This window comes from Castanea sativa, chromosome 4, assembly GCF_040712315.1.
Source record: "Castanea sativa cultivar Marrone di Chiusa Pesio chromosome 4, ASM4071231v1".
Taxonomy (NCBI): domain Eukaryota; kingdom Viridiplantae; phylum Streptophyta; class Magnoliopsida; order Fagales; family Fagaceae; genus Castanea; species Castanea sativa.
Genome location: NC_134016.1, coordinates 33,276,989 through 33,303,719, shown reverse-complemented (window position 1 = coordinate 33,303,719; position 26,731 = coordinate 33,276,989). Strand labels below are relative to the sequence as shown.

At 37.0% G+C, this 26,731-nt stretch overlaps 4 protein-coding genes across 4 annotated transcripts; 2 read left to right on the top strand and 2 right to left on the bottom strand.

Annotated features, from left to right (window-relative positions):
* Positions 1-1,779: 1,779 nt before the first annotated feature.
* On the bottom strand, positions 1,780-3,567 carry LOC142632115 (UDP-glycosyltransferase 89B2-like). The gene has a single exon (XM_075806533.1). The coding sequence runs from the start codon at positions 3,336-3,338 to the stop codon at positions 2,193-2,195; it is 1,146 nt and encodes a 381-aa protein (XP_075662648.1). The 5' UTR covers positions 3,339-3,567; the 3' UTR covers positions 1,780-2,192.
* Positions 3,568-5,101: 1,534 nt separating this feature from the next.
* On the top strand, positions 5,102-5,642 carry LOC142632749 (uncharacterized). The gene is made up of 2 exons (XM_075807097.1): positions 5,102-5,326; positions 5,478-5,642. The coding sequence occupies exons 1-2, from the start codon at positions 5,102-5,104 to the stop codon at positions 5,640-5,642; spliced, it is 390 nt and encodes a 129-aa protein (XP_075663212.1).
* A 48-nt stretch (positions 5,643-5,690) lies between these two features.
* Positions 5,691-8,545, top strand: LOC142632748 (uncharacterized). The gene is made up of 2 exons (XM_075807096.1): positions 5,691-6,239; positions 8,297-8,545. The coding sequence occupies exons 1-2, from the start codon at positions 5,691-5,693 to the stop codon at positions 8,543-8,545; spliced, it is 798 nt and encodes a 265-aa protein (XP_075663211.1).
* Positions 8,546-20,554: 12,009 nt separating this feature from the next.
* On the bottom strand, positions 20,555-22,205 carry LOC142632114 (flavonol 3-O-glucosyltransferase UGT89B1-like). Its single transcript, XM_075806531.1, has one exon. The coding sequence runs from the start codon at positions 22,096-22,098 to the stop codon at positions 20,701-20,703; it is 1,398 nt and encodes a 465-aa protein (XP_075662646.1). The 5' UTR covers positions 22,099-22,205; the 3' UTR covers positions 20,555-20,700.
* Between the last annotated feature and the right edge of the window lie 4,526 nt (positions 22,206-26,731).

Genomic DNA, 26,731 nt, shown 5'->3' with positions numbered 1-26,731 from the left:
ATTCTCTCACGAAAGACACAAGATACATACCTATATAAAGTATATAAAAAAAAAAAAAAAAAAAAACCCGAAAGGAAGAACTTAATAAGCGTCAATGGGCCTTGTAGTTTTATCATTAAAGCAAGGCTGTAACCTGAAAACAACCTAAAAACAAGTTATTTATTTATTTATTTTTTTTTAGAAAGAAAACAAGTTAAAATTTAGATCTAGACATAAACATATTGTATGGTGGAATACTTTTATTAAAATCAATGAAATTTCATTTTGTTTTCATTCTGATGCGGTCCAAAAATAATTTTCAGAAGGGTTTAGGGTGTGTTTGGATACCACTTATTTTGCTGAAAACTGAAAACATAATAGCAAAATATTTTTTAAATGTATAAATAGTGCCGTGGGACTTATTTTTAATGAAAGTTTTGTTGAAAAAAGATGTTTGTAGATCCCGTGAACAGTGCACGCGACCCACTGGAAAGCTGAAACATGCTTCTCAAAAAAAGAAAAGAAAAAAAAAAGAAACGCTAAAACACAGACGCTGATACTTTCATTAGTATCCAAACGCTACCTTAGTACTAGTAGTACTTGGTATCTCTGGAAGGCCCAAACTCGGGTTGGGCTTGAGGACCAGATATCTTGTATTAGGCACAAGTATATGGGCTTATCCCTTTTTTTTTTTTTTTTTGAGAATCGAGTGTACTGAAACAAGCTTTTTTTTTTTTTTTTCTTCTTCCTTTGTTTTTGGTCTGCAACAACACATGAAAGAAGGTGCAAAAAGTTATGTTAGGTATAAGTCATCATAAGCTTTTGGACAGTGTTGATGACACTATTTTTTGTCTCCATTTTTAGAAAATGATGGAAAAACTTTTATTTCAAGAAATCTCACTATCTACCATGAGTAAAGGGTGTCCACTCAACTCGAAAACCCGATCAACCCGCCGGACCTACTCGAAACCGAACCGCCACCACCCAAACAGACCAATCCGACGGTTGGCGGCGAGTCACCACCCACAGAACCAGATACCTTTGGGTCGATTGGCGGGTTTCCTCCCCAAAAACCCGATCCACCCAACCCGACCATAAAATCAACAAAATCCGGCGACATTCAAAGGTTTTCCGACAAAAATTTACAAATACTAGCGATTTTTTTGCTTTTCCAACAAAGAGCTACTTGAAATCCACCAGATCTGGCAAGATCTCGTCGAGATCTAGCCCAGGTTTGACGGATTCGACCAAATATCAGCCAGATCTCGACTGATTCGGTAAAATATCGGCACCAGCAGCGAACTCCGAAACCGACTGGCACAAACCCAAAACTTGACGGACTTGAACTGGACAATCCGACCATTATTATGGGTCAGTTTCAGTTTTGTTTTTCACCCACCAGAAAAATTCGGGTCGGGCATAACCTCGACCCAGCCCGACCTGTGGACACCCCTAACCATGAGAAAGAAAATTAAGGGTAGCCTTCCAACCTAATAGCTTCTTTCTCACCTGGCTTACAAGATCTGAAAATATAAGAACATGAAACTTCTATAAAAGATGTGCCATGATAACTTCTTTGCCGCACAATCAATGAGTACAAATCCAAATTTGTTTCAGCTATCAATTCTAATAATTGAGTGCATTTTTTTTTTAATCTGAATAAAGACTTTATTGAACGAAAGAGGAAAACAGAGGGGAGCTCAAATCTTGAGCTTGCTCCGACAAAATTATGCTTCCCTTTCTTCTTCTCTTCAATACTAGCCATGTACTCATTATTTTGTAAGTAAGCTTTAGCACTAAAAAAATGATAAGATTCGAATTAATCACTAATATTTCATCATATATGTGATCAATGATCGTAATCATTAATGAAACCCAAAGGCAAAAATCTTGTAATCATAGTAGCATTTTTTATGGTCAAGGTAAAACCATAAAAAATTCTACTATGATTACATAATTTATATTCACTCTAATTTTTTGATGTCAGCTAATTCTTTGATCAATTCATCCAAATCTTTGTCGGAGCTTCCTCCCTTGACCGCGCTCAAGGCCGCATCACTCAACTCTCTGGCTCGAACATTTTGGGGCTTAATTTTGTCGAGTGAGACTACCAATAATCGAGCCAACTCATTAGAGTCGGGAATATTTTCAGTGCCCTCGCCAGCTCTAATTGCCACGCCTAATTGGTCAACCAACAACAAGGCATTAGTAAACTACTCTGCACCCATTGGCCATGTCAACATCACAACTCCCGAGATAAGCCCTTCCAACACCGAGTTCCACCCACAATGAGTCAAGAATGAACCTACAACTCGATGCCTTAGTATAGCCACCTGTGGAGCCCACCCCTTGATCACTAATCCCCTACCACCCACACGATCTCTGAACCCATCAAGAATTGAACCTTGATCATTAGGCATTCCCGCGCACAGAATAAAATGGACCCCACTACACTCCAATGCTGTGGTGAGAACGTTTAATTGCTTGCTTGTCAACACAGCACGACTTCCAAAGCACATGTAAACAACAGAGTTGTCAAGCTGAGCATCCAGCCACGTCATAAGCTCGTGACATGGCACAGAGCTGGCCCCACCTCTAGTAGCCGATCCAATCAAATCACATTCAAGTGGCAATACAGGTCCTACCGCCCACACTTGATTGTGCCCAACCTCTCTCTTCAAATGGTCGAAGTACACACTCTCCAAACTGGCGAACGAGTTAAACACAATTCCCCAACTCTCGAAATTAGCCAGCATGCTGTTTCTGTGAAATTCCCAATCTGGGTCAGCTTCAAGATCGTTTCTAATTCTAAAATGTGGAGGGATCTGCCACCAAGGGTACGTCGGGGAATTCGGGACCTTAGGTAATGAAATTAGGAAATTGATATCCTCACCGGGATCATTGTTTTTGGGTGGGTCACGGCTCATAGAAAAAGCTACAGACATACCAAAAGCACCGGAGGGCGAGAAGCAGAGACGTGGCACTTTAAGCTCACAGGCAAGGTTGTGGGTCCAGCCGAGGAAAAAATCAGATATGATAGCCACAGGTGGTGAGGGTTGAGACTGGAACCATTGGAGTAGGATAGGATAGTGAAGGTCACGCAAGGCGCGCACGTCAGCGACGAGTCTCGTATGTGGAGTGATATCTGGGGCCGGGAGAACCAAGTGTTTGAGAGAAGATGGGTGGGTGGAGAGGTATGGTTCAAGTAAGTGGACGTTGCTGGGGGTGACCAAAACGGTGACGTTTAGGCCGCGGGTGAGTAACAGGTGGGTGTGGTCTAGGAGGGGGATGATGTGGCCTGCGGTTGGGTAAGGATAAGCAACGATGTGGAGGTTGGTCTTGGACTTGGTGGTGGACATGGCTTTTTTCTGTAAAGATTAAAGAAGCTTTGTTTAGCGGTGAGGTTTGGCTATTAGTTGCTGATGGGTTGTAAGTCTTCAACTTCGATGGTGATGAAATTTGGGAATGGGCAATAGCTGTTGCTTAGTTTGAACATAAATATAGCCAAATCAAGCCCTTGTTGCCTTTGCTGACTTTTTTTATTTTGATTTTTATTTTTTGATACGAGGCAAAATGTAATGATAAAGTTTGGCATGGAATTGAGGATTTTTTTTTTCCAAAATAACACTAAAATTCAAACAATTTTGTTAGTTAGCACGTTTTCAAAATTATTTAGCAAACTAACATATCGAGTGTAAGGAACTTGATTTTGTCACACTCGTTTTGTGAATGGAATTTGTGCTGCGGCCTGTGGTTTTTTTTTTGGGGCTTTTTGACTTTGTGACTCTCTCTCTGTCTCTTGTATTATATAGATAAGAGAGATAGAGAGAGAGAGAGTAGAGTTTGTAGAGAATAGAGATTACTCAAATAAGGATTAGAGAGTATTTGTTTGACTGTTTGTTTGTGGCACAACTACCAGTCAACAAAGCCCAAACTTTATGCTTTGTTGACTGGTAGTTGGGCATAATAGGGACAAGTGACAGACAAAAAAAAAAAAGTTAAGAAAAGTTTTTGTTAGTAGTGCTGTGTAGAATAAATTTAGAGTGTTGGTAGTGTCGTAGTGGGATTGGATTAGTGGGTCAATGTTAGAAAAATGGAGAAAACACAAAGACAAAGATAAATAAAGGCAGACCAAAGACAAAAAGAAAAAAAAATCATATAATATAGAAAATTGTCACACAAATTTAAGAAAATTGTCACACAAATTTAATATATATGATTCTTATTTTATTTGTAGTTATGAATAAAATCAACTAATGTTGCTTTTTCAATTCTAGAAAATGTGGATGTTCCAATTCTAGAATAAAGGCATTCCCCAATTCCGGAAAATGTCAATGTTCCAATCTCTCAAACACAATTTCAAAGAATTGATCTTGATTCTTTGGATTATGATCCCGGAACACGCAAACAAATATGGGAATATCATGTTAATCAACGTGATGAAATTCGATGGGCTTACATTACAAAAGGTCTGCACCAACTTCCTCTAAAGAAAAACAAAATAAGTGGAAAGCACAATCGTAGCTTTCAAGCTTCTTGGTTTGAATATAATAAAACATGGTTTGAATATTCTCCTACGACAAATGCAGCTTATTGTCTACCCTGCTTTGTCTTTCATAGACCAAATGGGGTTGTGGGACAAAATACATTCATTGTTGGTGGATTTAGAAATTGGAAAAAAGTTGGGGGCAAAGATTGTTATTTTCAAGGTCATATAGGAAAATATCCTAATTTAGCTCATAGAGTTGCTGAGAAAATGTGTAAGGATTTTATGAACCAATCACAGCATTTACGAAGGGTAGTTAATCATTTCATTACTGAACAAATTACAAATAATTGGTTGCAACTAAAGGCCTCAATTTTTATTGTCTGATATCTTGCCTTTCAAGATGTAGCTTTTAGAGGTCGAGATGAAAGTTTTAGTTCATTAAATTGTGAGAACTTTCTTGAATCATTGGGTATTGTGACTTTTTGGAATGAGAAGGTTTCTAAAATAATAGAAAAAGCTCCAAAAAATGCAACCTACACATCACCTAGGATTCAAAAGGATATTCTACATGTTTTCTTAGCCAAAGTGAAGAAGACCATTCGGGAAGAAATTGATAATGCAAAGTTTTGCATAATGGTTGATGAAGCTCGTGATGAGTTCATGAAAGAGCAAATGGCTATGGTTTTTAGATATGTTGATGCAGAAGGCTTTGTGAAAGAACATTTTTTTGGGCTTACTCATGTTGTTGACACTGCGGATTTGACTCTAAAGAAGGGGATATATTCTTTGTTATCTCAACATTGCTTAAATATAAAAATATTCGAGAGCAAGGATATGATGGAGCAAGCAACATGCGAGGTATGTGGAATGGAAACAAGCTTTGATTTTAAATGATTGCCCATATGCTTACTACATCTATTGTTTTGCATATTGTTTACAATTGGCATTAGTAAAAGCACCAAAACAAGTTGTCCCCATTAGTGGGCTTTTTCTTACATTGCTTTTTTAGATCAAAATTGTTAATGCTTCATGCAAGCGTAATGAGCAATTGAAAGTTGCCAATGCTAATGAAATAGCACGTTTGATTGATCTTGAAGAGCTTGAGATTGAAAGTGGACTTAATCAAATTGGCACTTTACAACAACCTGTAGAAACACATTGGAGTTCACAATGAAATCCACTTCAACCACAATGAAATCCACTTCAACCGTTTTTGAGCCGGATGTTTACTCCAACTCTTGAAGTTTTACAAAATATAATTGATGATGCAATTGATGGAGAACATCAGGCAGAAATAAAGTTAGCTTATGATGGTTTAACTTCATTTGAATTTGTCTTCATCGTGCATCTTGAGAAGGAAACTATGGAGATCACTGATAAACTTTGTCAAGCTTTGCAAAGCCAATCTCAAGACATTTTAAATGCCATGCATTTAGTTTCATCTATTGAAGCACTTATCCAAAAATTTAGAGATGATGGATGGGATGGCTTACTCACCACTTTGATATCATTTTGTGAGAAGCATTCCATTAATGTCCCAAATATGAATGCTCGTTATGTTGCGAGGCGAGGTCGAGCTCGTAATCAACAAGATAACATTACAATTGAGCATTATTATCGAGTAAATATTTTTTATTCTGCAATAGATTCTCAACTACAGGAACTAAATCATCAGTTTAATGAAGATGCAATGGAGTTACTTAGGCTTAGCTCAGCTTTAGAACCTCGAAAGGCATTAAAATCTTTCAGAAGTAGTGATCTTTGTTTGTTGGTAAATAATTTCTATCCATATGATTTCACAAATTATGACAAACAAGTGTTGGAGAAGGAGCTTTATCATTTTCGAGCCCTATTTCGACCCGAATCGGCGGGAAAAAAAAAAGAAAAAAAAGGACTCGCCACGGATGTATGTGTAGCCATGACGATGGCCACACGACGCATCTTTGCATGTTGGGTGTGAGTGCGGTGGCCCTAGAGCACCCATGCTTCCCAGGAATGATCATTAATGATAGACCAAGAATGAATTGACCCTTTGGTAACATAATCACATTAATTAGCATAGTGAAATTAATTAGATTCAATTACATGCAATAAGTGTGGTAGCACAAAAAAATCATCAATAAAACTAAATGCAGTGGAACATAATTTGACACAGGTGATTTGTTTACGAATGGGAAAAACCACCGTGGCAAAACCCCACCGGGTGAATTTAAGGTCACCACTCCCGAGAATCCACTATTAGCAAAATAAGCGTTTACAAGTAAAAGGAATCTTAGTACCTAATACCAACCTACGAATGAACCCTTACCCCAATACCCAATTGGACTTGTAATGTAGTGACAATCTCTCCTTTCAATGCACAACTCTAAGTACGTGACTAATCAATCGATACACGGATCCAAGTACGTGACTAACACACCAACTTGAGGAAGACGTTGGCTGCAAAGTTCTTTAGTTCATCCAAACGATGAAGATCAAGAAGCTCCTTAGTTACAAAACCGTTGGCGCAAAGATGAAGCAGCTTTTACAAAGAATATGACGAACTAGGGCAAATTCTGTCTCTGATCACAATTTGCATGCACAATCAATGTGCATTGAGTTGCATAACCTTGCATCACCTTTGATGGCCCTTATAATGATCCTTATATATGTTTAAGGTTGTAAGAAAAGAAACCCTACACAAATACACTTGGATATGTGTGAAAACAAATCTGAAAATCTGAAATTTTCAATTCTCAATAGATACTGTTTCTGTCGAGCAATTGTCAAGCACAAGCATTAAATCTCGATAGATATTATCTGTTGAGATATCTGTCGAGCTTTAATGAACAACACTTCTTCACTTGTTTCTTAGAAAGACTTGCATGACTTCAATACTAGACTTGAACTCTTGTTCCTTGAAGTACTAAACTCATCATAGATCTACCCAATTAAAAGTAAAGTACATTTTGTCAAAGGATTAACCAATTTACAATAACATATGTTCTAACAAGTTCCACATATGTCCTAACAATCTCCTCCTTTGGCAATCCGTGACAAAACCACAACAAACAAATAAAGTATGAAAGAAGTTATAAATCACTAAACTCATAATCACCTGTTGAGTGCAATAAAATCTAATCCTAGCATAAACTCTTGAAAATTTTTGCAAGAAGAGAGCTCATGGCATAATCGATTTTGACAACTTGTCTTTCTGAAATACTTTAAACAAAACTCATCAAGGCATCATAGTGTGAAGCAAAAATAAAGTATTGCATACATAAAGAAACATGTGTATAAAGAAAGAAAACAAACAGCACATGAAAAGATAAGTGAATAACAACATACATTGTCATATATATAAATGAGAAATAAAAGTACAATGTATGTTATCAATAAATGGTCACAAGACTGGTGTACAAATGCATAATGTAACTAAAAAGAAAGAAAAGAAAAGTACATATATCCTCATTACATCCCTAAAAAACAAAAGACACTCCCCCTATAAAAAAAATGTCCTATGCTAACTCTCCCCCTAAATACATGACTACTCTTATCCCAAAACTACTCCCCCTTTTTGTCACAAATGACAAAGGATAAGTCACTGAGAAGTCGTCATCTCCTCATCACTAGAAGAGCTAGCATCCTCATCCTCATCCTCATCCTCATCCTCATCCTTATCATCATCATCATCATCACCGAAACCATCATTAACATCCTCATCCTCAGAAGCCTCTAGAAAAGAAGAAGGAGATGGAGACGTGGCAAAGCCACCCATCGAGCTTGTCGTCGTGCGATACGACTAACACGGGTGTTCACCTGATACAACTCAATAATGAATGTATCAAGGCAAGTATCCATGCGCTCAAAATTTGCTATAATGGCCTCAAGCATCACACCACCACTCAAAGAAGAGGGAGCAGAGGTGGATGGAAGGAAAGGGGCTGGAGGAGTCATCGTCTTGGTCCGTGGCCGCTTTGGTCAAAGCTGGGCCTCGCTTCGTCGAACAGATGCCGCACTAATGGCACCCATGACGGTAAAGAGATGAGAATTAGGGATAGAGATAGGAAAATGAAGAATGATCCGCATGATAGTTGAAGGGAAAATGAGCTTATCATAGGTCGTCGTATCTCTATAGACATCGATGAGAGAGAGAATGAAGTGAGAAGGAAAGTTTATAGAGTGGTCCTCAATGAGGGATAGCAAAAGGCGAGCACGAGACTCTGTAATGGAGTTATATTGAGACAGTGGATGGAGAACGAATGTCATCACCATGTTTAGGAATCTCGAACCTTTTGAAAAGCCTGAGCATAAGGTGTTTTGGCGCTCACCTCATGAAGAAGGTGTCTTACAGAAGAGAGACAGAAGTTCGTCCTTGGACATAGTCCTTAGATGTGGACAAGCGGGGTAATCAGGATGTGATACCCATGGAATGTGTTGTATCACGGAAATAATCTCTGGAGTGACTACGATACGTGTACCTCTAATATGCATAGCAAACTGAGGTATAGAGGTATCGATACCGTGCATATTGGAGTAAAACTCTTGTATGATCACGGTGGGACATCTCACGGGTATCTCACGTAGAGATTCCCATCCCCGATTGTGAATGACAGTGGGTAGAGCAGTATCGGAAAAGTCCGATAGAACCACGTGGTATTTCGAATGAAAACCACGTTTGAAGAAGTTCTCCAAGAAGTCCAGATGGGCCTTCCCATCACAGAATCGAATGTGAGTGGGGGTAGGATCTAAAGAAGATGTCCCGGAATGCAGAGAGTTCCTAGACGGAGTGGATTTGTGCTTGGGTGCCATGCGCAATCTATCCACTAGAGAGAGAGAGAGAGAAACAAAAAACACAATCACAACCCAGACAGATAGATAGATAGAAAAGAAAGGGTATGTATACATGAAAAATGCATGAACATGTGACGTGCTAAAAGAAATTGCATCATGAGTTCAACCCAATCCAAACCTAGTAGCACACAATTTTCAACATTCAAGCACACATCTAAATTCATGAAACATTGTGAAAATGCAAATGGAATGCAATGAATGATCATATAGCAACAAATAAGCAATACCCAACCTAAAAATTTCACAAGAATCTCAAAAGTTTTTAAAAACCCCAAAAAATTTCAAGAAAACTCAAAACCTAGGTCTAACTGTGTGAAATGCATGAAGAATGAAGGATTAAGAGATCATACCAGAGGAGAAATGCACAAACTAGGCCGAAATCCAAGTGGGGAAGATGAAAAGAGTGAGAAAAGAGTGTTTGGAGAGAGAGAGAGATAGCTTTTCTGTCGAGAGAGATATGAAAAAGTGAGATCTGATTTCGTACTAAAGATATTTAAAGAAATTGTAGCTCGATGGATCAAGGATATGTCGAGCACTAAATCTCGACAGATATGAATCTGTCGAGGTGCTGTCGAGAATCTGTCGACTGAAAAATCACCTTGATGGATCGAAAAGCTATTGAGATACTATCGGCCAGACAGAAACTTTCTCGATGGATCGAGAATCTGTCGAGAAACTATCGAGACAAATTCCAGATAGCTTGATGGATTGAAGATGCGATAAGATCTATCAAGAAAAGAAGTCCAAGGGTCTCGATAGATAGACATCTGTCAAGGATCTGTCGAGAAGCTGTTGAGCTTGATAAAAACAGAAACTTTCTCGATGGATCAAGAATCTGTCGAGAAACTATCGAGACAAATTCCAGAGAGCTCGATGGATTGAAAATGTGATAAGATCTATCAAGAAAAGAAGTACAAGGGTCTCAATAGATAGACATCTGTCAAGGATCTGTCGAGAAGCTGTTGAGCTTGATAAAAAATAGTTTTTCAAAGAGAGAAAAAAAAAAACACACAGAAATGAATGCAATCAAGTAAGCTACTCAACCAAAGATCCAAATAACATGTTAAGCTCTCAAAGAACATCTCTTAACAAAAAAAAAAAATACAAAGCATTCATGATCCAAAACACATACACACACACACACACACACACACAACAAGTCTAACCAATTTTATATTTCAAAAACAAGTCAAGACAGTTTAGTGAGTATACATTAACACGTGTATTCCTTGTGATGACCGAATCACATTGTACTTGCATATGTATCAAAAGTAGCAAAGAATATGCGTGTTGTGTGTGAAAATATCGCAAGAGTGCATAAGTGTCTCATATTATGATGATTTGAGATATGAGAAAAATAAATTTAACTCACACACAATCATAACTGTTTGATGGGTAGTATCACCTTCGAGGTACATCATATAACTCTCACATCTCCTAGAAACACGCTTGCAACCATATTTAAAAGCATTTTGATTCTTTTTGCTTTTATTTTTCTTTGCATATTTTTATTTTTGAGCATATCATGTATGAGCATATAAGAGAGAGAAGAAATACCCAATTATGTTAAGCTTTAAACATCACAATTATGCTATGCCGAAGCACACAGATGTTATTCATGATTGGTGGGCTTTAGTGGTGAGTTGGTTATTTATACCTGATGAATCACGGGTTCGTCAGTTGTAGTGAGGTCGTCCAGATGAGACCAGAGGTTTACTTGTGTCACAACGGAAGAAGAAACTCTCCGGAATGGTCACCGGTGTGGTGCCTGCCACAACGCCTCTGATGCCAAAGTTAATACAAGGGAGTTTATAATAATAGATTATAAGAATGATTAGGGATATCTGTGTTCGTACCTTCTGTTGGCAATGCATGGGCTTTATATATGTTGTTCTAGATTTTAGCCGTTGTGGCAGTTATTGTGACTTTAATGGCTCTTTTAGTAACGCCTCCTTGCTTGTTGATATAAACTTTAATGGTCTCTTAACGGTCCATACAACTGTCATTGTAACCGCCTGAGGTATTTATTTAGAGTGCATTAAGTGGCTTCTTTCCCTTCGTCTGTGATGAAGTTGGAATCGTCAGTGGCATTTGATTACCTCGTCTGTAAATGCCACTTCGTTGGTTTGGATGACTTCGTCTAGATAGGTTCAGGTCGTCAGTCTCATCAATGCCTTTCTTGGTAACGCTTCTTGCTGAGTAATGGGGTTTTAATATGCCTTCAACGGTTTGTCCAGCTGGTTCTGTAACTGTCCGGGGTATTATTGGTGGCACTGAATGATCCTGATATCCTCGTCGGTGACGTGGATACTTGCTTAGGCTCGTCTCAGAGAGTGGTCTCGTCTGTCCTACTGAACTCATCTGTAGTTGATTTCGTCAGTCCCATCAGATGTCCCCGGATTCTATGGTCGTCATGACGTGCCATGACGACCATAGAAGATGAAAGGTTTTTTTTTTTGAATAATCTTTTGGCTACGTCAGTAATGTACATCCGCCTAGGCGGAATCTTATTACTTAGCCATTTTTGAGATTATCTTTTGGCTTCGTCAGTAATGTACATCCGTCTAGGCGGAATCTTATTACTTAGCCACTTTTGAGACTTCGTCAATAATGTACATCCGTCTAGGCGAAATCTTATTACTTAGCCACTTTTGAGATTATCTTTTGGTTTCGTCAGTAATGTACATCCGTCTAGGCGAAATCTTATTACTTAGCCACTTTTGAGGCTTCGTTAGTAATGTACATCCGTCTAGGCGGAATCTTATTACTTAGCCACTTTTGAGATTATCTTTTAGCTTCATCAGTAATGTACATCCGTCTAGGCGGAATCTTATTACTTAGCCATTTTTGAGATTATCTTTTGACTTCGTCAGTAAGCCAACGATCTGGACGCTCCCTCTTTCGTCCTTTACGTTCGTCCTCCCTCTTTCCCCTTTCTTCTGTTTTCTCCATATCTTTAATGGCGGCTAGCGTATCCTCAGCATTCATGTACTTTTGCGCCTTTAAAAGCATTTTTGCCATCGTCTTAGGTGGATTTTTTGCCAGCGAAACCACAAACTCTCTAGACTTCAGCCCTGCTTTAAAAGTCATCAGCTGTACTTTGTCATCAGCGTCATCCACTTCCAGGGTTTCTCAGGTAAAGCGTTACACGTATGACCGCAAGGTTTCTTTCTCCCGTTGCTTAACAGTGAGTAGGTGGTCCGCTGGTCTCTTAGGACGTTGCCCTTCGACGAAATGGCACAGAAAGGCGCTACTCAACTGTTCGAAGCTATCAAAGGATGAGGTTGGCAACTTTATGAACCACTCTCTTGCAACTCCCTTAAGTGTGGTAGGGAAGGAACGACACATTATTTCATCAGGGGGCTGTTGGAGGCCTAATGTCATCTTGAAGGTATTAAGGTGATCTTGGGGGTCCTTAAGCCCGTCAAAAACTTAGGCGAGGCAAGCGAAACTTCACCGGCACTGGTCGTTCCAAGACTGCCACGGTGAAAGGAGAATCTGTTGCCCTGACCATTCTATCCAGGCTTCGATCTGTCTTCTCCTTAATAGCATTTCTCAGTTCGTCCATCTCTTTTCTCATCTCTTGAAGAAGATCAAAATTTTGTTCGCCTGGAGTAGTGGTCCTTCGTTGGTCGCTTCTTCCATGGCTGTCTCCTTCATCCTTCTGGACAGCTCTGGATCGGTTCTCCTCATGCTGAAGCCATTTTCTCATCTCCTGATTCTGCCTAGTGAGCTCTTCAATGGTGGGCGCAAGAGATTTGACTTGTTGGGCTAAGGCCGCTGAATCCTGGTTGGATTCCATTTGAATATTGAAGTTGGTAGAAACTACGCTTTCGAATCGTTAGTACGAAAATGTCGTCCTCACAGACGGTGCCAAACTGATGAATCACAGGTTTGTCAGTTGTAGTGAGGTCGTTCAGATGAGACCAGAGGTCTGCTTGTGTCACAACGGAAGAAAAAACTCTCCGGAATGGTCACCGGTGTGATGCCTGCCACAACATCTCTGATGCCAAAGTTAGTACAAGGGAGTTTATAATAATAGACTATAAGAATGATTAGGGATATCTTGTAACTGTGTTCGTACCTTCTGTTGGCAATGCGTGGGCTTTATATATGTTGTTCTAAATTCTAGCCGTTGTGGCAGTTATTGTGACTTTAATGCCTCTTTTAGTAACGCCTCCTGGCTTGTTGATATGAACTTTAATAGCCTCTTAACGGTCCATACAACTGTCATTGTAACCGCCGGAGGTATTTATTTAGAGTGCATTAAGTGGTTTCTTTCCCTTTCGTCTGTGATGAAGCTGGAATCGTCAGTGGCATTTGATTACCTCGTCTGTAAACGCCACTTCGATGGTTTGGATGACTTCGTCTAGATAGGTTCAGTTCGTCAGTCCCATCAATGCCTTTCTTGGTAACGCTTCTTGTTGAGTAATGGGGTTTTAATATACCTTCAATGGTTTGTCCAGCTGGTTCTGTAACTGTCCGAGGTATTATTGGTGGCATTAAATGATCCTGATATCCTCGTCGGTGACGTGGATACTTGCTTAGGCTCGTCTCAGAGAGTGGTCTCGTCTGTCCTACTGAACTCGTCAGTAGTTGATTTCGTCAGTCCCATCAATACCTTTCTCTTAGGATTTTTTAGTCATCCCCGTCAAAAAGAGTAATATGAGTGTTAAGTACAAGAGATTACTTAATGGTACTAATTACAAACACAAGTCACAAAGCTCACTTGCTTAGTTGTGCATTGAGATGCTCATCTAAGTTACAAAAGATACAAAGTTTAGAAAATTTTGTTTCATTGTTTCAATGGCCATCCAAGGTATACAAGTACCAATGTACACAAAACACACATTGTAATTTTTCAAAATTTTTTTTATAAAAAACAAAATATAGAAAAACTAAAAACAAACAAATAAACAAAAACATGTTAAACAAAGCATAGCATAAAACTAGACTGACTTAAAAATAAGAAAGCAAAACACACAAGTAATACATAAACAAAAAGAGGAAGAAAGCAAAAAAGTGACTAAATCACTTTGAGCCTTTTTCCTTCCACATATTGGAAGAACCTTTTCTGTTGAGCAAACCTTTAATCCGGCGGTGATGGGGAAGAATTGAAACCGTTCAAGTTCAAAAGGAATATGAGGGATATAAGAAGATCTCCAAGAGGAGTAAAAGAGGATAGAAACTGATTCTGGTTTCCAAATGAGATCATATTATTGCTCTGTTGAGTGACTAATCACTTGTAGCAATTTGGACGAGTATGCCTTAAAACTGTACAATGATGACAGAGACGCTACTTCTTCTGTTGAGACTTTTGCTTATTACCCTTCTTAGTCCTAAGGCTCCTAGTCTCTTTCTTATTAAGATGAGGGGGTGCACCCAAAATAGATTTGCCCTTATCTATGTTCTTACTAGCTCTTTTAGTTTTGCATTCATTGTTCTTAGAATTAACATTATTAGCAGGTGAGACAAACACAGTAGTACTAGAAAAAGCAATATTAGGAGAAGAGAAATCATACCCCAAATCGGTTCTATCAATAGTAGATTTCTAAAAGCTAAGCATCTCATCAAGTTTTGCACTAGAAGTCCTCTCCAATTGAGCTCTGACCTATGACAGTTCTGCTTCAAGCTTCTTGGTCTTTTCCATCAAGAAGTTGTTCTCAAACCGTAGTGCTCCAATGGTCGGATTAGCTTTGTCAAATTTTGTGGAGAGCTCTTCTCAATCAAGTTCCACTTCACTCAGCTTCTTGGTGGCCAGCCTATACAGTTTCTCATGCTTTTCGGAGACCTTGTACAACTTTGCATAGGTTGTATGGATGTCATCCGGCTCATCCATTTTCTCAAACTTAGACTCCACCAAGTCCTCTTCTTCATCCACCTCTTCAACAATTCCCTCAGTAGGATTTACTATGGCAGTGAAGGCATTCAATATTCCTTTGTCATCATTGTCATCTAAGTCATCTTCAGGCTCGATGTCACTTAAGGTAGCAGCAAGAGCCTTGCTTTTCCCAATAGTCTTGAGATATGTTGGACATTCTTGTTTCATATGTCCAAAACCCTGACATTTGAAGCACTTTGGTCTGGGGGGAACAGTGTACTGACCATTAGGTGCACTCCAAATGTGTGATGATACAAAGACAAAAATGCAGAAAAAATTCTAAGAACATTAGGTATGAAAATTTTCTTTACTAGAAGATAAGATAAATAAAATTGAGACAAATCTTTTCTCTGGTTCTTTAAAATGATTGCCCTTGAAGAGTTAAGCACAAAATTCCACCAAATCAACACAAAACCGAGACTTCTATTGATTGAAGTTGAAATGATAAGGAGTTTTGTATACAAAAATTTCGATATGATGTATGCTAGCTACTCAAATGCGCTACTTCCAATATCCTTATAGTCGCTGAGTTTGACCAAAGTCATCATGTTAATGTCTTTACTTTTGTTTTATTTATCACTATTAGCTATGAGTATCACACCGCGAAGCTAGCCAAGGGCATAATATGGCATAATCAATGTAGGCTAGACTTCCCATAGCTTTGGGTTTAATGGAAGAGGGACCATTGAAGGGGCAAGGTGAGATAGTATAAAGATTTTTAGCTAAGGTGGTAAATGTGTGTTTAAACTAGGAATAGAATAGATGAGGTGGAGAGAGAGAGAGAGATTTTATTTTCCTAAGAATCAAAATAGAGGGGGTGTAAGTAGGGAGGATAACTCAAAATTTTGAACTTTCAACCTAACGAGGCAACAAAAAAGATAGTTAATGATTTTTATTTAAGTCAAGTCTTATACAAAGGCTCTAAAACATATGTTGAACATTATTATACAAAGAAAATGAACATAGAAAAAAAATTATTATTCTAATTCTTTAATTTTTTTTTATTTACATGGATTTAGAAAAATATTTATATGCATCCTACTTCATATATTTTTTTGCTTCTTTGTAATTTTTTTATATCCTCTTTGTAAATAAGCAAGAAAAAGAAAAAGAAATTGAATTTGTTAGAGTAAAAATGAATATGCACGTTGAAATCTCAATTAAATTGTTCAATTTTATTTTCCAAAATGTTAACATATGATAGATAAAAATGTTTACACATGGAACAAACATAAAAATATATTTATATTCAATTTATTTCTTTTGTGTAAAATACAAGGTTATATTTATATGTAAGTTTATGTTCATTTTTTTTTTACAGAAAAATCTCAATCAAATTGTTTAATTATCTTTTTTCAATGTTCACATATGTTAGAATAAAAATGTTCATAACATATAATTTTTGAGTGATGTCTATTATGCACACTCTATTGTACACATAAATTACAATTTCCTAGTAAAATTCTAGGATCATAACTTTTGACATGACTTTACCTCAACTTGTCACCACTTGCCATGTGAGCATTGTAACAAAAGTCCTGATCCTATTATTATTCTGTAAATTGTGACTTGTGTGTATTATGTGTACACTAGAGTTTGTGCATTAGTAATTATCCTAATTTTTCATGCAGAGCTTGAAATCCAACTTGATAGTTGGCTTAATGGCCCTTAAAGAAAATCATGCTTCTAGATTATTGATCAAGGTAATAACATTAAGCCCACATTTGAATAAGCCCATTTTAATGATGATTTTTTTATACTCGCCATTGTTACAAATGTGAGTGTATATGAACTTTTTAATGTTCACTAGGAGATCAAGAATAGAGTTTTGCATGTTTAATTACTGGTTACTTTTGCTGAATTGTCATTATATTTGAACTTTAAGAGTAGTTTAAAAGCACATTGTTTTCTTCTTCTTTCTTTTGGTATTTTATAAATTTTTTTTCAAGTAATAAAATTGCTTCTTCTTGCACAACTTGTTCATCAAATTCTTTCTTATTCAGAGACATTCAAATGAATTGAATTGACTACTTTCTCATCCATTTCTTTGTAGTCTTCATCGCTCATCTTTTCAAACTTCTTTGTCTTCCTAGGTAAGGCTTTTAAACTCCTAGTTGGATTAAGAAATCCTTCATTTGCATTTTTACCAAAAAGAAAAACAAATGCGTTACTACAAAACTTCTTATCATCTTTATCATAACTAAGAAATTTGAATCCTAACCTTGATTTGGTACCATTTATTGTCAAAATAGCACTCACAATTTTTAAAAAAAAAATAGTAAAGATAGAACTAATGAATACACACACACACACACACAAAACATAAAAATTTATGTATTTCAACAAATGTCTACGTCCAAAAGCCACGACAAGTAGGAAACTTCATTATAAAATAGGAAATTATAACAACAATACAAGGATTCTCTCACGAAAGACACAAGATATATAATATATCTATATAAATGAAAAATCTTGATTTGCTGCAACACATGAAAGAATGTGCAAAAAGTAATGTTAGGTATAAGTAGGTATAAACCTTTTGGACTAGGTTAATGACACTATTTTTTTTTTTTTTTTTTGTCTTTGTGGACACAGCGGGGAGTTGCCACCTAGTTTTACAATGGCCTAGGACCCATGATTATAACGTCCTTTCAAAGAAGGACCTTTGATCTTACTACCAAAGTATGGGTTCGGAGTTTAGGTACGACTCGGGAAGGTGTTTGGCACCCAAGACCACCCAACCCTAAGGTTAGCTTCCACTCATTGTGTCTTACTTCCTAACCATATCAATGGCATATTCAACACTTCTATACTCACACACAAGACATGGCATATTCATCTCAAAACCCTAACATACATCTATTATGGCATACACACATCCTAACATACATCTATCTCATCTCATCCAAATTAGCAAGCATATTACAATATGATAGGCCAAAAATGTATTGACCCTTTATGGTAAATTAACCAATTAATTAGGTTAATTAACATGCAATACGCGTGATAGCACAAACAAATCACCAACTAAGTTAAATGCAGTGGAAAAATAAATTTGACATGGTGATTTGTTTACAAATAGGGAAAACCTCCAAGGCAAAAACCACACTGAGTGAATTTAAGGTCACCACTCCCGAGAATCCACTATTATCAAAAGAAGCAATTACAAGTAAAGAAATCTTAGTACCTTATACCAAACTACAGTTGAACCCTTTCCCCAATACACAATTAGACTTGTAATGTAGTGACAATCTCTCATTTTAATGCACGAATTCCAGTACGTGACTAACCAATGATGCACGGATCAAAGTACGTGACTAACACACCAACTTGAGAAAGATATTGGTTGCAAAGTTTTTTAGTTCATCCAGACGATGAAGATCAAGAAGCTCCTTGGTCACAAAACCGTACGGCGTACAAACGCAACAGCTTCTTCAAAAGAAAGATAAACTAGGCCAAATTGTCTCCGGTCACAATATGCTTACAACAACAAGTGCAACTCACTTATGACAGCCCTAAAAATAATCCTTATATATGTGTAGGGTTGTGAGAAAAGAAAGCCTAAACACATAACTTGGATATGCGTGAAAATAATATTCAAACCAAACCTAGCATGCTTCTAATATATAACCAAACAACTTAAACTAACAACAAAGATAACAAAGATAAACAAAACCAAAAACTATTCCTATACATGTATTGGATCTAATAACAAACAAGAGTAACACATCAAAACATGTTCATCAATATATCTAATCATTCAACTCATTAATCAAAACATGACGAGACACAACAAATCAAGCACAAATAAATCAAATCATATTTATAAGAAAATGCAACACATAAATAAAATTAAGAACAACAAGAACACAAAAATAATCTAAATCAAGGAAAAAGCTATGAAGAGAGACTCACCTTGCTTATGGAACACAACTTGATTGATATTTTAACCGGCCCCTCAGTGCCTACACAACAAGATTCAAAGAGATATCAAGGAAATCAAAGGATTCAATAGTTCATAGGTAATCACAACTCAAAATAAAAAGAATAGTTTTGAAAAGGTTTTGAGAAATCCAATTAAGAACATCTTTTTGCCTTAAAACTAACTAAAGAGAGGTTTTTCGATGATTAAAAAACGTGCTTAGGTCTGCTTGTGATTTTAGAGAAGATGAAATAGGATTTTTAGAGAAGATAGAGGCAAAAATAAACTCGCTCTAGTTAGGTTTTTAGTTTGAAGGCATAAAGATGTATTTATAAATTTAAACTAGGGTTTTCAAACTTATTTTTAGGGTTTTGGACGTTCCAAATGGTTTAGGGGCTGGGCCCCATCAAAAAGGACCCTAAAAACTAAAGTTCTGAGGTTTTGGAATGGGTTCTGCGTACACAAGTTGGTGCATGGTATGCATGAAGTTTCATGTGTACGCATGCATCCCCAGAAACCTTAATTCTGACAGATTTGAGGACCTGACTTCAAACGGTCATAACTCACTCAATTTAAGTTCAAATTAGGCAAAATTTGTGTTCAAATTCAAGTCGAAGATATCTGATTTCCAATGAAATAAACCTCACTAAAAAATGCTTTGTGTATCAAAAGTTATAGTCAAAACAATGAGCAAAAGTCATTTTTCAACATTATTTTCAAAGCAATTTGAGCACTTTTGAGTTGTAATTACTTTCAAGCTATCAAAATAACTTCAATTACCTTTTGTAGACATGTCAAGCTCATCATTGGGACCGGGGACTAAACGTTATTAGCCGGGTACAAAATGAGGTGTCCCCCTCTTTAGGAAAAGATGGAAAAAAAATTATTTCAAGAAATCTCAGTTTCTACCATGAGAAAGAAAAACGAGGGTAACCTTCCAACCAAATAGCTTCTTTCTCACCTAGCTTAAGCCCTAGATAGCTCGATTACAAGAACTCAAAATATAAGAACATGAAACTTCTCTAAAAGATGGGACAGGACAACTTCTTTGCCGCACACATCAAGAAGCACAAATCCAAATTTGTTTCAGCTACCAATTAGCCGACTTTGATGGGTCTAATAATTGAGTGCATATATACATATACATACATATACATATACATATACATACATATACATATACATATACATACATATACATATATATATATATATATATATATATATATATATATATAATAAAGACTTTATTCAACGAAAGAGGAAAACAAAGGAGAGCTTAAATCTTGAGCTTGCTCCAACAAAATTATGCTTCCTTGTCTTCTCTTCAATACTAGCCATGTGTCATAACAAGAATTAAACAAAAAGTAGAACGTTATACTAGAAAATAAAGCAAATGAAGTGAGTACTTATTATTTTGTAAGTAAGTTTTAGCGCGAAAATGATAAGATTCGAATCAGTGACTAATATTTCATCATATATGTAATCAGTGATCTCAATCATTAATGCAACCAAAAGGCAAAAATCCTGAATAGATATGTGTGAGTGAGTAAAACCATAAAAAATGCTACTAAAAAATGCTACTAATCAGTGATCTCACTCTAATTTTTTGATGTCAGCTAATTGTTTGATCAATTCATCCAAATCTTTGTCGGAGCTTCCTCCCTTGACCGCGCTCAAGGCCACATCACTCAACTCTTTGGCTCGAACATTTTGGGGCTTAATTTTGTCAAGTGAAACTACCAATAATCGTGCCAACTCATTAGAGTTTGGAATATTTTCAGTGCCCTCGCCAGCTCTAATTGCCACACCTAATTGGTCGACCAACAACAAGGCATTAGTAAACTGGTCTGCACCCATTGGCCATGTCAACATCACAACTCCCGAGATAAGCCCTTCTAACACTGAGTTCCACCCACAATGAGTCAAGAATGAACCTACAACTCGATGCCTCAGTATAGCCACTTGTGGGGCCCACCCCCCCTTGATCACTAATCCCCTATCACCCACACAATCTTTGAACCTATTGAGAGTTGAACCTTGATCATCAGGCACCCTCGCGCACAAAATAAAATGGACCCCACTACACTCTAATGCTGTTACAAGAACATTTAATTGCTTACTTGTCAACACAACACGACTTCCAAAGCACACGTAAACAACAGAGTGATCAAGCTGAGCATCCAGCCACGTCATAAGCTCGTGACATGGCACTGAGCTGGCCCCACCTCTAGTAGCCAATCCAATCAAATCACCTTCAAGTGGCAATACAGGTCCTACCGCCCACACTCGATTGTGCCCAACCTCTCTCTTCAAATGGTCAAAGTACACGCTTTCCAAATTGGCGAATGAGTTAAACACAATCCCCCAACTCACGAAATTAGCCAGCATGCTGTTTCTGTAAAATTCCCAATCTGGGTCAGCTTCAAATTCGTTTCTATATTGTGGAGGGATCTGCCACCAAGGGTAAGTCGGGGAATTCGGGACCTTGGGTAATGAAATTAGGAAATTGATATCCTCATCGGGATCATTGTTTTTGGGTGGGTCACAGCACATTGAAAAGGCTACGGACATCGCAAAAGCACCGGAGGGCGAGAAGCAGAGACGTGGCAGTTTAAGCTCACAGGCAAGGTGGTGGGTCCAGCCGAGGAAAAAATCAGATATGATAGCCACAGGTGGTGAAGGGTGAGACTGGAACCATTGGAGTAGGATAGGATAGTGAAGGTCACGCAAGGCGCGAACGTTAACGAGAAGTCTCTTATGTGGAGGAGGAGTGATATCTGGGGCCGGGAGAACCAAGTGTTTGAGAGAAGATGGGTGGGTGGAGAGGTATGGTTCAAGTAAATGGACGTTGTTGGGGGTGACTAAAACGGTGACGTTTAGGCCGTGGGTGAGTAACAGGTGGGTGAGGTCTAGGAGAGGGATGATGTGGCCTGCGGTTGGGTAAGGATAAGCAACGATGTGGAGTTTGGTCTTGGACTTCGTGGTGGACATGGCTTTTTTCTGTAAAGATTAAAGAAGCTTTGTTGTGCGGTGAGGTTTGGCTATTATTTGCTGGTGGGTTTTTAGGTCTTCAGCTTCAATGGTGACGAAATTTGGTAATGGGCAAGAGCTGTTGCTTAGTTTGAACATAAATATAGCCAAATCAAGCCCTTGCTGCCTTTGCTGACTTTTTATTTTTATTTTTTATTATAATTTTTATACTGATTTATTTTATTTCATTTAATTTTAATTTTTTTACGAGGCAAAATGTAAAGAGAACATGTTCCTCCCAAAAAAAACCAAAGAACGTGATAAAGTTTGGCACGGAATTGAGCATTCCACGGTTTTAACTTTTAAGGTTCCTTTCTTTAGTTCTACGTCATGCGTGACGGAGGTATATGATCCTGGCATAATTCTCTTCACACGTGTGTTCTCACATGGCCCACCGACACACTTATACCAATTATAGTTTGTCATATAGCGAGTTGTGATTAGTAAATGTGTGTTCTCACATTGCCCATTGACACACCTTTGCCAATCACAACTCGCCATGTGGCGAGTTGTGGCACAATATTTTGGTAATTTATGTGGTCCTAGCATAAATCTACATTGGTGGGGAGTGGGGACTCGTGCACAAGGAAAAACATCTCTATTCTAGTTACTAAGGTTACTCTAAACTTAAGGGCCATTTGGTTGGGAGGGAAGAAAAGTGTAAGGATAGAAAATGAAGAAAGAATAAAAAAGTGAGAGGATAGAAAAGATTTTAGAGCCTATTTGGATAAGGGTGTTTTTGGATCATATCACTTAGTTTCCATAATTGAGTTCTCAAAACATGTGGGTCCCACAAATTTTGTTTTGTTTTGTTTGGCTTGGTTTCCAACCCTTGTTTCCATCACTCATTTCTTTAATTTTTGAGTGATGAGTTATGAAAACTGAAAACACATTTAAGATGTTTTCAGTTTTCAAAACTCAGTTTCCAATGGCATTTTCATAATTAAACCCACAAATTTTGAAGTTTCAGTCGCAATGTTTGACTTTTGGGTTTTTTTTTGGAAACAAAGTAACGACATAACTGAGTGATGAGTGCCAAACGGGTGGGGTTTGGGAAATTAGGATATTTTTAAGTGTTGAGTAATAAAAATTGAGTGATGACAAATTACAAACCAAATGGGCAGTTTCCCTCATTTGTGTTTGGTTGGGAGGGTGGAAAAGTGGAGGGATGGAAAACTTTTTTATTTGGTTGAAAATAATGTTTGTATAAATTTACTATTATGTCCCTATTAAATAAAACAAAAAGTAACACATTATACTTAAAAAAAATGTATAGATAGACACTTCATTAAAGTATAAAAAAAATGGCATAAAAAATTAACCCAAGATTGTTTTCTAAAAAAAAAAAAAAGAACAAAAACAAAAACCAACCAAAATTAATAAGAAAATAAACATATGAGCACCAAAAAGAAGAAGAAGGAGAAGAAGAAGAAGAAGAAAGCTAACACGTACAGACAAAATCAAAGAAAAAAGGAAAAAGCCAACATGTTAGTACAGAGAAAGAAAAAATCAAAGAAAAAAAAAGGTCAACATGTTGGAGGTGAAGTCCAACGTAAGGGATATTTTTGGAAGCTCATTTCATGAGCTTCCCCTCCCAATTTTCTTCCCATTTTGGAGAGAAAACTTTTTGATGAGTTCGGAGAGAAAACACTATTTATTTTCCTTCTTCCTCACCTAACCAAACATACTCCAAAAAAGTTTCCCTTCCCATTTTCTCTCTAAAGTTTTACATTCACCTTATTTCACTTCCAAACAAACACACCCTAAAAGTGTGCAACAGGGGTTTGTTTGGGATTCACTTATTTTGCTGAAACTAAAAACTTTTTGCCAAAAGTATTATAAATAAAAGTAAAAGTTAGTTAAGTGCAGTGAAGTCTATGAATAGTAGCAAAAATAAGCTGAATAGTAAAATAAGCCAGCTTTTTAATTTGTAGCCAAATGCACCCTAGGTTTTTTTTTGTTTTTGGTTGCCTTATTGGGTAGTTATTCCAAGTTTTCTAATAGAATTATTATAATTAATTTAATTAATATTTTTTTAATTATAAAATGAACACTAGAATTCTCAATTTTTGAAAAGAGAAAAAGGCAATATAAACAGCCTAACATGAACTATAAAAGGTTTATTAGTTGGAGAACATAACATGTAAATTTAATTGCCTGGGGCCGTGGTGTATCGATAGGAGTCTTGGATTGGATCATACTTGCGAGTTCAGGAGTTGCCTAGTTTGAGTCGTGTGCTTCGTAAAAATGCTGTGCCACAACTTGGCTTGCCTTAACGCACCAAGGGGTGCCCCACACCATTAGTTCATCTAGTGAATAGCCTTAATGCACCCAACATTGCCCCACACGATGAGTTCTTTGGGTTCAAGTTGGTCGGGGCAATGATCATAGGCGTAAGACCCATTTTGGTTCATAAAGAAAAAATCATGTAAATTTAGCTGGGTCAAAATTTTCTCAAATTATCTGAAAACTTTACCAGAAGAATTACTTTAATCTTGATCTTTTCTTTTATAGCAAATGGTCCAAATAATATCATAGACAATATATGTTGAATATATTTCAACAATTTACTTTTGTGATTAAATAAAAAGAAACAACATACATATTTAAATTTAAACAATAATGCAAATAGATGTGATAGGCAAAAGCAATAAATAGATACTGTATATATAAGAAGAAATCTGCAAATAATTAAAAACTCACAGGCTTAATGCGTGAAGAATGAATGATATAGATAAAGTTTTGGGTTTGACACAATTTCCTTCAAGCGGATTTTGTTTGTCACACAATTTGTGGTGCTTTGAGACTTACACACGTCTGCCTCCTAGGATAAAATGATCTACAGTACGGAGAAGAAGCACACAAGGTTCGTACTCTACGAACTAATCTATGTCTCTTTCCTCTCTTTGACTCAAATGAATGTACAAAATATTTTCTCTCAGGAAGAGTTTCTCAAAAGTTCTTTTTCATGAATGTGGGACTGTGAATATATACGTTACTGAACAGACACACTGTTTCAAATATAATTGTTGTATACAGACTTACTGACTCAAAAAATAAAATAATAAAATAATATTATTATTTGGATAAGAGGTCCCGATCCACACATGCCTAAAACCCAACTTAATGTCCAACCCATGAGCATGTAAACCCATGTTCTCTATCATTTTCTATGTGGGAATTAAAGGATTCTTACCACTTTAATATCATGTTCGAGTGGACACATTAGAAGTCAATTTCTTATTCACTCCATACTATTTTTCCAACAATATATTCATTCCTATAATAGTCAAATTTTATGGTTTTTAAAGTATACAGATAATTAGTGTTATCAACTTATCAAGATCACAAACTATTGGATAATCATTAAGATTTTATAATCAGGAAACAAACTTATGTACTCAGAACTGCACACAATGAATAACAAAATTACACCTACGAACACGTCAAGTGTCCTACCATGTAAATTTATACAAATTGATTTGGTTCATGAAAATATCACATGCATCAGTCAAGCTAGAAACAAAACATGATAAATGCATTGTATACAAAGTCGATAATTATAAGTTTATTTGGAAACAACTTATTTAGCTGAAACTGATGATGCACGAAAATCAGTAGGCTGGAGTGTTTCGGGCTATGGTGATAGCTTTATAACCTGAAAGGAAAGAAAAGACTGTCAATGGTGACCGATGTAACCCGGCCAAGGACCCTCCGACGGTTAAGTTAGTTTTCTCTATAGAACACAAGGATGAGAAACTGTGAATCGTAGAACTTACCTCAAGTAAATGGGATTTGATCATTTTATAAAGAGTTAGAAGTGAGTCTACTTGTTCGGATTCACCACCATCATGGGAGATGTGTGTGGTTAATGGAGAATATTGGGTACGTGGAGCGGATTATAGGGAATCCTTTCCAAGTTTTAGGAGTAGTGCATCATGGTTTGATTATATGGAACCTTTCGAAAATTTCTTTTAAAATTCACTAAGTGTCGTATGGTTATCCATGCACTTGTGTCATGGACGACTATCCTGAGATTGGATGGTCTCATTACCTATGGACGGATACTGTTCATGCACGCGTTGTTTCTGCTGGGTTTCTTTCTCCTCGCGAAGCTTTCTGGACGTGGTTTGGTAATGGACGACCGATTTGGACAAACTAAATTTAATTCAATCCCTATTAGAAACCAAAAACTTTTTGCTAAAAGTATTATAGATAAAGCTAAAAGGTAGCTGAAATGGTATATCAGGACCTATGAATGGTACCAAAAATAAGGTGAATAGTAAAAAAAATTGATTTTTTAAGTCAATGCCAAACGCAACCTAAGTTGACCAAAATTGCCGACAAATAGATGCGTTCTAGTGGTGATGGATAGCCTTTTAAAATCGTTGGTTTTTAACAAATTAATGATACAATTATTGGAGATGCTAGGCTAGCTTCATATAGGGACGAACTTAGAATTTCAAGCTAGAGGGGACTGGAGTATAAGGGAAAAAAAAAACTCAAAATAGGCATCCTTATAGTATTAATAAATTATATATCCACAAAATCGTTTTTTCTTAATATATTATAAGATGCAATCATCTACCAACAA

Coding starts and splice junctions, on each gene's coding strand:
- LOC142632749 (XM_075807097.1), top strand. CDS start 5,102: ATGGTTGATGAAGCTCGTGATGAGTTCATGAAAGAGCAAATGGCTATG. Junction 5,327..5,477: donor TGGAGCAAGCAACATGCGAG/GTATGTGGAATG, acceptor TTGCTTTTTTAG/ATCAAAATTGTTAATGCTTC.
- LOC142632115 (XM_075806533.1), bottom strand. CDS start 3,338: ATGTCCACCACCAAGTCCAAGACCAACCTCCACATCGTTGCTTATCCT.
- LOC142632114 (XM_075806531.1), bottom strand. CDS start 22,098: ATGTCCACCACGAAGTCCAAGACCAAACTCCACATCGTTGCTTATCCT.
- LOC142632748 (XM_075807096.1), top strand. CDS start 5,691: ATGTTTACTCCAACTCTTGAAGTTTTACAAAATATAATTGATGATGCA. Junction 6,240..8,296: donor GTAGTGATCTTTGTTTGTTG/GTAAATAATTTC, acceptor GAATGTATCAAG/GCAAGTATCCATGCGCTCAA.